This window comes from Phalaenopsis equestris, unplaced genomic scaffold, assembly GCF_001263595.1.
Source record: "Phalaenopsis equestris unplaced genomic scaffold, ASM126359v1 Scaffold001202, whole genome shotgun sequence".
In the NCBI taxonomy this organism is placed as follows: domain Eukaryota; kingdom Viridiplantae; phylum Streptophyta; class Magnoliopsida; order Asparagales; family Orchidaceae; genus Phalaenopsis; species Phalaenopsis equestris.
The window spans coordinates 206,702-218,761 of NW_018165641.1; the positions used below are offsets into that span (position 1 = coordinate 206,702).

At 33.7% G+C, this 12,060-nt stretch overlaps 2 protein-coding genes across 2 annotated transcripts; both read left to right on the plus strand.

Annotated features, from left to right (window-relative positions):
• The first annotated feature begins 2,686 nt into the window (after positions 1–2,686).
• On the plus strand, positions 2,687–4,867 carry LOC110033507 (UPF0481 protein At3g47200-like). Its single transcript, XM_020737510.1, has 2 exons — positions 2,687–3,302; positions 4,049–4,867. The coding sequence occupies exons 1-2, from the start codon at positions 2,691–2,693 to the stop codon at positions 4,796–4,798; spliced, it is 1,362 nt and encodes a 453-aa protein (XP_020593169.1). The 5' UTR covers positions 2,687–2,690; the 3' UTR covers positions 4,799–4,867.
• A 2,428-nt stretch (positions 4,868–7,295) lies between these two features.
• Positions 7,296–11,200, plus strand: LOC110033508 (GDSL esterase/lipase At4g01130-like). Its single transcript, XM_020737511.1, has 5 exons — positions 7,296–8,039; positions 8,138–8,347; positions 8,803–8,954; positions 9,445–9,715; positions 10,745–11,200. Exons 1-5 carry the CDS (start codon positions 7,742–7,744, stop codon positions 11,011–11,013), a joined length of 1,200 nt encoding a protein of 399 aa, XP_020593170.1. The 5' UTR covers positions 7,296–7,741; the 3' UTR covers positions 11,014–11,200.
• Positions 11,201–12,060: the final 860 nt, after the last annotated feature.

Genomic DNA, 12,060 nt, shown 5'->3' on the forward strand with positions numbered 1-12,060 from the left:
ATTCCTCATTAAAATCAAATTTTGTATCTTTTTCTAAAATATATTTTTCTAAAAGCTGGCATAATGGCTTAGTTATTTTCAAAAAAAAATTTATGTAACACCTGTAGAAACCAGCATGTCCAAAAAAGCTTTTTACCCCTTTAACGGTAGTCATTGGTGGTAATTTTTCAATAACTTGAATTTTTGCAGAATCTACTTCCATGCTATTTTCAAAAATTTTATGCCTGAGTACAATTCCTCCTGCAACCATAAATTGACATTTTTCCCAATTTAGTACTTGGTTAATTCTTTCACATACTTCCAAAACCTTTTCTAAATTATTTAAACATAATTCAAACAAAGTTTTGAATACAGAAAAATCATCCATAAATACTTCTATTCCATGCTCAATCAAATCACTAAATATTGACATCATACAACTTTGAAATGTTGCAGGTGCATTGCATAATCCAAAAGACATTATACGAAAAGCAAATGTTCCATAAGGGCTTGTAAATGTTGTCTTCTCTTGATCCTTTGGAAAAATTGGAATTTGGTGATAATCAATATGTCCATCTAAAAAGTAATAATGTCGTTGGTGCTTTCGAGAATTTATGACTATTCATTGTTAGTGGAACGTGCTAGATGAGTAGAGAATGATTTTCCGTTTTTTTAAAAATTTAAGGAGACGAACAAGAGGAAGAGTGTTGATAAAGGAGAGCATATGGATAAATCGTAAGAAAATGTAAAGAAGCCCAATTTTAATTCTGATAGATTTAATGGTGGCTCTTTTCGTAATATTGTATGCTAAATGTGAAAAGAAAAAGATAAAAGTAAATGTTTGATGGTCTCTCATACATTTTGCTGGCGAACAAATTTAAAGATCAAAGTATCATAAGTCAGGACAAAGAAAATGACTTCTCTCAATGGTTTAAAGCGCATGTAAGTTATACTCATCTCGCATATTTATTGTTATTTATTTTGAAACAAATAATAAAATTGTGATTGTGTAAGAAATTCATAGATTCATGATTGAAATAATGAAGTAACAGATTTGGGCTTAACAGATGTTACTTGATATCCTTTAGACATTTTCAAAAATTAGTCAAGAAGAAAAAAAAGCTAATAACTCTGGTGTTTGTGTTAAAGTAAAAATTAATTCATATAATGAAATAGATAATCATGAGATTCTTGAAGAAAATGTTAAAATATAATATCATGCCTTTATAGAGAGAAGTGCATTCATGTTCAACTGCGATTAGTTTGATCATGTTCCTAATCTTGAAATAAGGGTGAACAAGTAGTATAATATTTTCAAATTTAAATTGAACAAAAGATATGCTAAATTTGATCATTTTATTCTAGCAAGACGAGTGATTTTGATATATTATTTTTGATACATTGATAGAGTAAAAGATAATATTGATTAGATTGTAATCATCATGAGTAAACTCAGAGTGACAATTAATATTCAGAAAAACTGTAGAACTCACTCATAATGAAAGAGAAGTGCCTCATCTTTTACATTCAAATTGACTATATTCATGATGACATAACTTAAAAGGATGTCAGTGATGTAAACAAAGAAATTACTCTTAATGAGTATGACTCTAGTGATGGTTTAGATGAAAAAATTCTAAGTTTATCATCTAGTCTCTTATGAAATTATATAAAATAAGATGTGTATATTATTTAAATTCTTTTATTATTTAATGATGCATCTTCTACTTATTATTTCATCTTTTATTTATAGTTTCACCTTCTTTTAAATGTTTAGATTTATGTTATCAGTACTAGTAGTTTATAAATTGCACTTTAAAGTTTGTTTATACTTTTATTTGATGTTATTACTTTTATTTTTAGTTTTGATGGTATATTGAGTGTACTTCAGAATTTTACCTTGTGTTTTTTGTGTTTTTTATTTTTTGAGTGATTCTATTGAAAGTTTTGCTTCGGATCTCTCAAATCCGTCTCGACGAATTGTTCACATTTCACAAAACATATGGGGCTTAGGGTCAATTCCTAATATAGTGAGGGTTGAACCTCAAGCTCAACAAATGAGTGTTGGCTAATGGTACCTATGTGGATGATGAAGATGATCATAGATCAACATGAGTACCGATGCAAGAATGTGCAAGGTTTTGGGCAGCACACGACATGAGCTCAAATTAATTTTAAAAAAAAATGTTATTATTATCAGAACTACATCCTTTGATTGCAATGTTGATAGCCTAACCATTTCACCAGACACTACCTATTTATACAAGAAATATACATTTTCCAAAGACAATAATATTGCACATTCTTTAAAATTAAACACTTGGTTCGTCTCTTTAAACTATTGTCTATCCAGCAATTTGTGCGGGATCGATGATTTTGTTCAGCTGGTAAACCATGAACATTCCCTGCAAAATAAATCTATTTTTTTTATGACATTCACACTCGTAATTCAATTGGTAGTTTCTGGACTTAAATATTATAGTAGTTGTTCACAAACTTGGCATCTAATACCTTAAGTAGCTACCTCCAGGCCGAAAAAAAAGGCAAAAAAATTCGAACTTTGTTATTCTCTTGCAAAAACCATATGGTCCCTATTTTATTTTGCTTCTTCCTGTAGGCAGGAATTCCCAACACACACTCTTCCGAAATTCCAAGCAGCAATATTAAACCAACAATCTAGCTTTGTTGCCACTGTTTGCCAGGCCACTACCATGGCCACGAACAATAATTACTCTTCTGTAAGCATAGAGAGGGAGACAAGCTGGGTGCTTGACATGGAGAAGAAACTAGCACGCAACAATCCAGCTGAGCTCTCCGACGAAGAGACTCAATGGAAGAAACCATCTATATTCAGATTGCCAGATTTCGTGAGGATGATGATGCCAGATGTGTTCACGCCAAAAGTTGTCGCAATCGGTCCCTACCATCATGGCAAAAATCATCTTCAACCAATAGAGTTTCACAAGGAAAGGGCTCTCCACCACTTCCTGAAGAGGAGTCTCAAGTCTCTGGAAGTTTATGTGAGAGAAATTAAGACTGTAGTAAAGGAGCTGCAGGGCTCGTACGTTGGGCTTGAGGAGGAATGGAGGGATCAAGATAATTTCATAAAGCTTATGATAGTTGATGGCTGCTTCATGCTGGAAGTAATGAGGCTCGATTCGGAGCATTGTAAACATTATGCCCCTAGCGATCCTTTCTTTGGTCTGCATGCGTTGCAGCACAAGATTCCTTACATGAGGAGGGACATGTTGATTCTGGAGAACCAACTGCCTATATTGGCATTCAAGAAGCTGGTCTCTGTTGAAAAAAACGTAGATGAAAATGTAATTATTAGTTATCCACACAGCGCGTTTATATATTTATGTCTGTTGGCGGGGTTTATTGTAAGTCCCCTCAGGTCACTAGTTCCATCATCAGCGGCGCTGGTTTCTCAAATATTTAGGCGCATGACACGGGCTCTCATCATGAGGCCTAGCGCATGAGAAATCAATATTTGGGTCTTTGTCAAATACTGATTTCCTTTTCTAAATTTAGAGAATTCAGATGTATTAAAACCAAAAGATATGAATTCAGCATAGTATTTGGTCATTTTATTGTAAAATTCATTAAATTAGTTTATGATATTTGGCATAAATCGACTCTTATTATTTTATTTCTAACCCAAATCCCTTAAATCCACGTAATTATGAAATTAAATAAATTTGAACTTACTTAAAAAAACATTACGGAAGCAAAAAAAAAATATTGGATTCAACGAATTGTGAAATCAATTTTGGAAAATTTACATGCACGGCAGCCAATTCTTATTCATTCAAGTGTCTCACATCAAAATTTTGATTTTTACAACTACAATATCTTACCTATGCATGAAAATGTGAATTTCACTGTTCTATATTGTTGAAAAGTGTAAATTGGATGCTGTATTTGTAAAAATTAGTGTCTTGTTGTGAGATATATAAATGCATAAGAATTGGATGCTAATTCTGGGCATATTTGACTATATTTACGTAAATCCTTTTTAAATCCGGGTTAACAACTTGCATATATTTTAAAATTTATGTATTTTCAGGAAGCGGAACGTGAAATCACGGAACTAGTCGTTAAATTCTTTGTGCCGAGCATCTACGAAGACAAAACGGGCCTCAAAGAATTCACACAAGCAATCCACGGCTTCCATGCCTTGGACATCTACCGCCGAAGCAGACTCTTCATGTTCTCGAAATCCAACCAACCACTGAGAAGTCCACGTCCTCCCATCACCGACTTCGCCCTGATGCGCTCTGCCACGCGGCTCCATGAGGCCGGCATCACCTTCCAACAGAGCCCTTCCACCGCCCTCACAGCCATTGATTTTAAGCCACGCTGTGGCATCCTCACGCTGCCCTGCATAACCGTGGATGACACCACCCAGTACGAGTTTCTCAACATGGTTGCCCTGGAACACCTACATGCAGGGTGCGGCAGCGAAATATCTTCCTATCTTGCCTTCATGGACGCGCTGGTGGACTCAGCTGAGGATGTGCAACTGTTGCACAAAAATGGACTTGTCAACAATGGGCTGGGGAGTGACGATGACTTTGCAAGGCTTTTTAACAGTATGAGCAGGGAGGTGATAGTGGACCAAGGAGGAAGTTTGGGGTCAGTGCAGGTGTCGGTGGAGAAGTATTGTCGGAAAAGGTGGAATAATTGGAAGGCGAACCTGGTGCATACATATTTTAGGAATCCTTGGTCATGCATATCTGTTATAGCTGCTGCATTTGTCATCTTGCTCACTATTCTCTCTACCGTCATCTCTATCTTCCAGTGGAAAAATGTGTGATGCACAGAGTTTACTTGATCAGTTCCTGAGCGCCAATTAACATGATTTAAACGGAATTATATGTTCATTTATTTTGCGTTGAGATATAATTTGTGTTTTTTTTAATATAAGTTTTCATTTTGGTATGATCTTAATTGACAAAAAACATTTGGGGTGATTCCTTTGTATCTGTTTGGTTTGAAGAGAATGGATGAAATGTAAATTTGTTATGCTATACTTGTTTATATTATTATTTGATTTTAAAATAAATCTTCTGTAGTTGTATGTTTCTTAAATAACGTGGTAAACTTTTTTTTAGTAATATTATAAAAAAATAAGACACTTAAGTTCTTTAATTATATAGTATTCATAAATTTATTTTAAGATTATACTCAATTTGCCAAAGTATGGCATCTGACTACTACAATTTTAAGATAACATATGGGTAACATGAGAACCTTTTGATTTCATAGATAGCTTGCAAATTGTTCTCCTTTAGAGGCCACAAGTGCCTCAAGAAGAACAGATCTTGAAAGACAAATTTTGTAAATTCTTTATTTAGTATCATCATTGAAGGCCAGATCTCAGCAGCAAGACAAGAGGAGTTAATCATCACTTTGCCTTGCCTTCAACTAATTAATCAAATTGGTTCAAATTTACTGACTGTCACAAAAGGGTGGGATACGAATGCCCCTTTTGCAAATGGAGAGGAGACCATGACATGCTAGCTAGACTTGACTAAATAGGTCTGGTTTGACAAATTTCATATACTATACAGATTAAACAGGCTCCAATTTGTGTAATTTTACCATCGAGAATTGCCATGATGAGAGTCATTGTCTATAAACAAGCTTAAGTTGGAGTATGCTGGCTCTATTGAAGAGATTTTAAAATATTTTGCAATGCAAATTTGAGAGCATGATGTCCACATTTTTGTGATAAAGTTTTGATAGATCAAAAAAATTAATTAAATACTACATTAAAATCCATGATGGTGCCAAAGTGAATTTTTATCTATATATATCAATATTTATTTCATAAAGATTATTGTTTGTTTTATAAATAGTGAGCCATTTTTAAATGCTGTAATTTTTTTATGTGTTTGTCCTGTGATGTTGAATAATAGTGGAAAAAGATGATGCATTAACACACAAATTAATGAAAAAATTATCTTTTTCTTACCAAAAGAAAGGAATCGCTCAACTTTTAAAAAAATCTACAAAAAAAAACTACTAATATATATATATATATATATATACATCTATAAAATCATCATATTACCAACGCAGTACCTCCACAAATACTACCTCAATATCACCATAATACCACCACAAAATTACCATAATATCACTACAAAATTATCACAATACTACATTCGTACAACCACAATAGTACCACAATACCACACAAAAAATCACTGTAATATCACCTCAAAATCACCACAATATCACCACAATACCGCGATAATATAACCCCTAAATTACCACATTACCATCACAAAACCAATACAATACCACCACAAAATTATCACAATACCGCCACAATTTTACCACAATACCTTCATAATATCATTACTATACCATCACAATATCACCACAAAAACACTAAAAAATGAACAAAATACCACATTAATCTCACTATAATATAACCACAATATCATCACAATAACATTAGAAACTACTACAATACCAACAAAATAATAGGACGATACCTCAACAATACTTCCAAAATATGATCACAATATAACTTCAAAATCACCTCAATGCCTCAAAAAATCAATAAAAATAACACTAAATACCACAAAAAATCACCACTAGAATAACTCTAAAATACTAATACAAATTCATCACAAAAACACCTCAAAACTAATACAATACTATTGATTCAGAGTACAAATGACATTAGGTAAAGATAAAGTAATGTCAAAATTTGAAATGCAGCTAAACTCACATACATTTCAAGCTTGTCGCCATTATTTTCAATTCCATCTTCAATATTGCTCACCTAATGTGTTGTTCGCAAATAACACAAGGGTATCGTTTAAATCATAACAAAAAAACTACAAGAAAACCCTCCGACCACACAAATTCCTAGCCCGAAAAGATGAAATGAAAAAATGCTCCAGATTTTGAACTGTGAGCCGGATTCTGATTTGTGCTCCATATTCTTTCCTAATTTACAGACTGGCTCAGGCAGGGTCACGTGCGAAAATACTCTGCTTTTTCTTATTTTTTCAACGGGTTCGACACTTTATAGATGACTAAATTTAATTAGAGTTTGGACGTGAGCTGCTTCCAAACTCTAGATGCAATACTGTCTCCTCTAGATGGAATACTGTCTCGAGTGACTGAGTATTAATGTTGCACATTTTGATGTTTTGGGGCTAATGAGGGTATATTGTTCATTTTGAAATACTTATCTGTTAAAATACAGGAAGTATCGCAACTTTATTACTATTTGAAGCAACATATTACTCGTAAAATCTCCTCGTGATTCTCTAAACAAATCCTGAGTAAAGTCTTCATCTTCACAAAGGAGATATTGTCACATTGCTTCTCAATTGCTTGCTTGTTGACCCGTTTCCAGTTTCCGCAGATGCCAAACGTGAGATCGAAATCCAATTAGGATGAGCTTTGGCTCTCCTATTGGTTGCGAGGGATTGAGTGTAAGCATAAAATGGTTTACGATTAACGACAGTCTTATGCTAATCCTCGAAACTCTCATTAGAAGCAGACAACAACAGTCCAGCTGTTTAGATCAGCAGTGAAATCCAGTCTTTTTGTTTTTTTCTTTTTTAGTTTTTTAAAGTTGATAAACTTCGAGTATGGAATCCAAAGTTGCTAGCTCTTTCCTTGCGTTCTCAGGGCAACAAATCCACTGCTGTTCCTTAACACCAAACAGCAGACTTTCGTTCCAAATCACACATGCTAATTGATGCATTCTGCATCTCTATAAAATCTTCCCATGGTGAATAATTTAAGGGCATATAACATTCTGCTTGAGATGGGCCTCCGGAAAACTGGATCCCACTCCAATCGCCGGCGTTCTCTCGCCCCTCAGGCTGTCTTCTTCCTTCTCTTTTTATCAGCCACACCAATTGAGGCCAGCTGCAGCTTTCCAGCCATTTTCAACTTTGGGGACTCAAATTCCGACACCGGAGGTTTCTGGGCGGCATTTCCGGCTCAGCGACTTCCATTTGGAATGACTTACTTCAAGAAGCCAGCCGGGCGTGCTTCAGATGGAAGGGTCATTGATTTCTTAGGTACTCGGTCAGCCTGCTTTTATGCGGCTTCATTTATTTTTGAATTTTTTTTTTGTTGAAGCCCCTTTCTTTACGTTTGTATTTTTTGGGGAGTGTAGCCCAGGCTCTTGGCTTGCCGTTTCTGAGCCCTTACCTGCAGTCCATTGGCTCCAACTTCAGCCATGGCGCTAATTTTGCTACTGCGGCATCGACGGTGCTGCTGCCCAACACCAGTCTATTTGTAACAGGAATAAGTCCCTTCTCTTTGGCGATTCAGTTCAATCAGATGAATGAGCTCCGGGTACGGGTCTTTGAAATGAGCCCACAAGGTGTGTTCTACTAAAAATAATTGTTTGCGTTAGCTGTCCAATAATAGTGTGACACATGACGACCTAGGCGCATGGGTGTCAGTAGACCCAAATTGTCATTTCACCCTCTGTTATTGGACACCTTATACAAATTTGTATTAGGTGTTATGATGTAGTAATTGTGTTCTACTCTGAGAGAGAGTAATATAGTTTATTGAATTATGCCCTGTGGTTTTATAATAGAAGTGTTTTTAATTCTAGTACAGGAAAATTTTTGACACCACATTCTTTCTTTTTTTTTTTTTTATTTAGTCATGATTTTTTTGGCTCTGAAACGTTGTGCGAGTATCTTACAGTACAAGAAAATTTTTGAGACCACATTCTTTCTTTTTTTTTTTTTATTTAGTCATGATTTTTTTGGCTTCTTACCTTCAAAACAAACTCTATCCGAGGCTCATTTATACACTGTAATGCAGACAGCCTTCCTTCGAAGGACATCTTTGATAAAGCTTTATACACTTTGGACATCGGGCAGAATGACTTCACCTCCAATTTAGCAACAATAGGCATCGACGGAGACGAGAAGTTCCTCCCCCAAGTAGCCAGCCAAATTGCATGGACTATTAAGGTAAGCTAATTCTATGCACGCTATTATATCAAATAAAATATTATACTGATTTCATGTTTGGTGCAAGTGTAAATTTAAAATTTTCTAAATATTTATTTCAACCAAATGAAAATTGTATTTCGAAATTAAGGGTGTATTTGAGTCAGCTTGTGTTTATCCAGATAAGCAGCTTATCTTAAAACGTGGCCCGCGGAGTTCGACCCGCGACCTGCGTTTAATGTAAAAACCCAACTGCGTTTTCGGATAAGCTGCCGAAACATAAACGATAAGACAACGTTTTAAAAACGTCACCCGCACTTATAAGTTACCCCGAATGGACCCAAAAATCAAAACTTACTTGTCATAGCATACATAATAAACTACATGATTTTTTTTTTTTTTTTTCTTGAAGAAAATAGGTAACTTGATTATTTTGATGAAAAGATTGTAATATTTTTTCCTCAATTTTTTTCTATCTTATTGAGCTAATGGAATCATCCATATGGAGCAGGAGCTATATGATATTGGAGGAAGAACATTCATGGTGTTTAACCTCGCACCTATAGGATGCTTTCCCGCATTCTTAACCGAACTTCCTCATAACAAGTCAGATTTGGATGAGTATGGGTGTATGATTTCGTACAATAAGGCTGTTGTGGATTATAACAAATTGCTGAAAGAATCTCTGGAGCAGATTAGATCTCAGCTCCCGAATGCCTCTGTGATATATGTGGACACCCATTCTGTTAAGCTTGAACTCTTTCAGCATCCAAAAAAACATGGTTAGCCACACATCCATCTTTAGTTTTTTACTTTGCAATTGATAAGGATTTCTGGACTTGTACTGCTTGTGCTTGTTTATTCCAGTTGGCAAATAAGTCAATTTTGCCTTGAATCGAACTTTTATCGTGGACATGATTCAAATGAAACAACCATAGATTTCTAGGTTGGGCTAAAGTTTTATTTTAAAAACAAAATTTAAAAAAAACCGACATTAAATCTATTTGTTTGCTTAGAACACAATTCTAATTTAAGTGATGCTTATGTAATGGAGGACGACGTATCCAAAAACCCCCATGTTTTCGCGATCATGCATGCATGGCAAGCTGAGCAAAGAAACCTGTTTTTATCCATAAAAATAAAGATGATTTTATTTCATATATGATAACACGACATAATATATTACAAACAGTATAATACAACTCTGTCCCAACTTTATTCAATGAAGATTCATATTGACATAATTGTTTGGTTATAGGTAATATAGAAATAAATAGAGAAACACAAACAACGATATATATATATATATATATAAAGAATAATTTTATTTGTTCATTAATTTCATGTGGAAAAAGCAGTTGGTAAATTTGCAACTTTTACTTTTAAAATTTATTTTGTCTTCATATTATTTCTAATTGAATAGTGAATTACTAATTTTACTATTTTCAAAAAAAAATTTATATCTCCAAATTTTTTCTATTTCTATTGTTACATATCTAGTTATTAATCATATTAAAGCTTGCAAGAGTACAAAAGAGAATTATTATATCAATTTGGGGTATCACAATCAAGTTCATGATATTCTTTTTTATAATCGTCACTGTTTATCTTAGCATGCAAAAGATCCAATTTTTTATTTACAAAAAATAAAAAAATTCCAATTTGAATTTTATATATAAAAAATAGATTTACAAGCAACCTTTCTTAAATTCTTTTTTCTTCCTGTAATTAGTTCTACGTTAACTCATACTGTCACTTCTTTAGGTTTGCTAATCTCTTTTATAGTGATCAGACAAGCTTCTGTGTATCAGGACTAGCACATGGAACTAAAGCATGCTGTGGTTCTGGCGGTAAAGCTTATAATTTCAATCCACAAGTCTTCTGTGGTAACAGCAAGATAATCAACGGCATAAATGTGACATCAAGTGCTTGCAGGGATCCACAAAATTACGTCAGTTGGGATGGAATTCATGCCACAGAGGCTGCAAATAAAATCATAACAAAAGCCATCCTAAATGGCTCCTACTTCGATCCTCCCTTCCCTTTCTCTCAACTATGCAATTTTAAACCAATACATTAAGTCATATATATGGTCTGATTGTCATGATAAATTATGAATGTTGCAGATTTCAATTATGTGCATGAAAGATTTCAATTGTGTTTGTGAAAGAATAATGCGTGCTGAATGATAGGATGAAGTTTGATAAACTTTGTTTTGTTAAATAAAATATGAAGCCTTCATTTCGTGGGAACGAATTCTATATTTCTCTTCAATATCTTTTTCTTCAGATTGTTATGTAACATATTGAAATTAGGATTTGTCCATTTGAAATTAAGGAGTTGTTCGATTTATGTAAGATATATAATTCATGTTATTAGTAGATATTACAAGTTTGATTTTATTTGATTTGATGCCTTTCTAAATAATAATTTCATGAGTTCGCTTTAGCTGAAAAGATGATTATTGGAATTTTTTAGAAGAGAAGAGAGAAAAATTTATTACTAAACTTTGCTGAAGAGTTTCAGTTTAGATGACAATAACAAGTCATGACTATTTATAGTCATAAGAGACTAAATATACAATATTGTAAACTCTTACATTAATTACTTTTTAGAAAAAATACTGTAGATTCTTCCTAATTAAATATTTTATAGTATTCTTTCGAATGACCCATAATCTTCTACTTAACAAAAGATAGGATATTTTAGAATATCGGAGAAATAGCATCAATCTTATCACTCCTCCTTGATGTGAATTTTATTTACTTCAATCATATTGAGTAACAATTCAAACTTTTATCTCCCTCTCGCTATTAGCCAAACCATCACACTTCACTTACCTCCTCTCCCTCTCTCTACCTGACAGTGACTTTATATATGCTTAAAAATATAAGTATTTAATACTGCTGCTAAAAGAATTAATTCTTCAGCAACTGCACCAAAAACTTAATAACAATTATAGATTCGATAAAGATATATGTATAAAATATTCAATAATTGTAAAGTCACACTTATCAACGCAAGTATACGTATCGCTCAAGTAATATAGGGCTCTATTGGAGTCCTAGATATCGATCCCACAAGGAGTAATATTAGAACTACGAACTAAAATTTTAGAAAAGCATCT

Coding starts and splice junctions, on each gene's coding strand:
- LOC110033507 (XM_020737510.1), top strand. CDS start 2,691: ATGGCCACGAACAATAATTACTCTTCTGTAAGCATAGAGAGGGAGACA. Junction 3,303..4,048: donor AAAAAAACGTAGATGAAAAT/GTAATTATTAGT, acceptor ATGTATTTTCAG/GAAGCGGAACGTGAAATCAC.
- LOC110033508 (XM_020737511.1), top strand. CDS start 7,742: ATGGTGAATAATTTAAGGGCATATAACATTCTGCTTGAGATGGGCCTC. Junction 8,040..8,137: donor AAGGGTCATTGATTTCTTAG/GTACTCGGTCAG, acceptor TGGGGAGTGTAG/CCCAGGCTCTTGGCTTGCCG. Junction 8,348..8,802: donor CTTTGAAATGAGCCCACAAG/GTGTGTTCTACT, acceptor ACTGTAATGCAG/ACAGCCTTCCTTCGAAGGAC.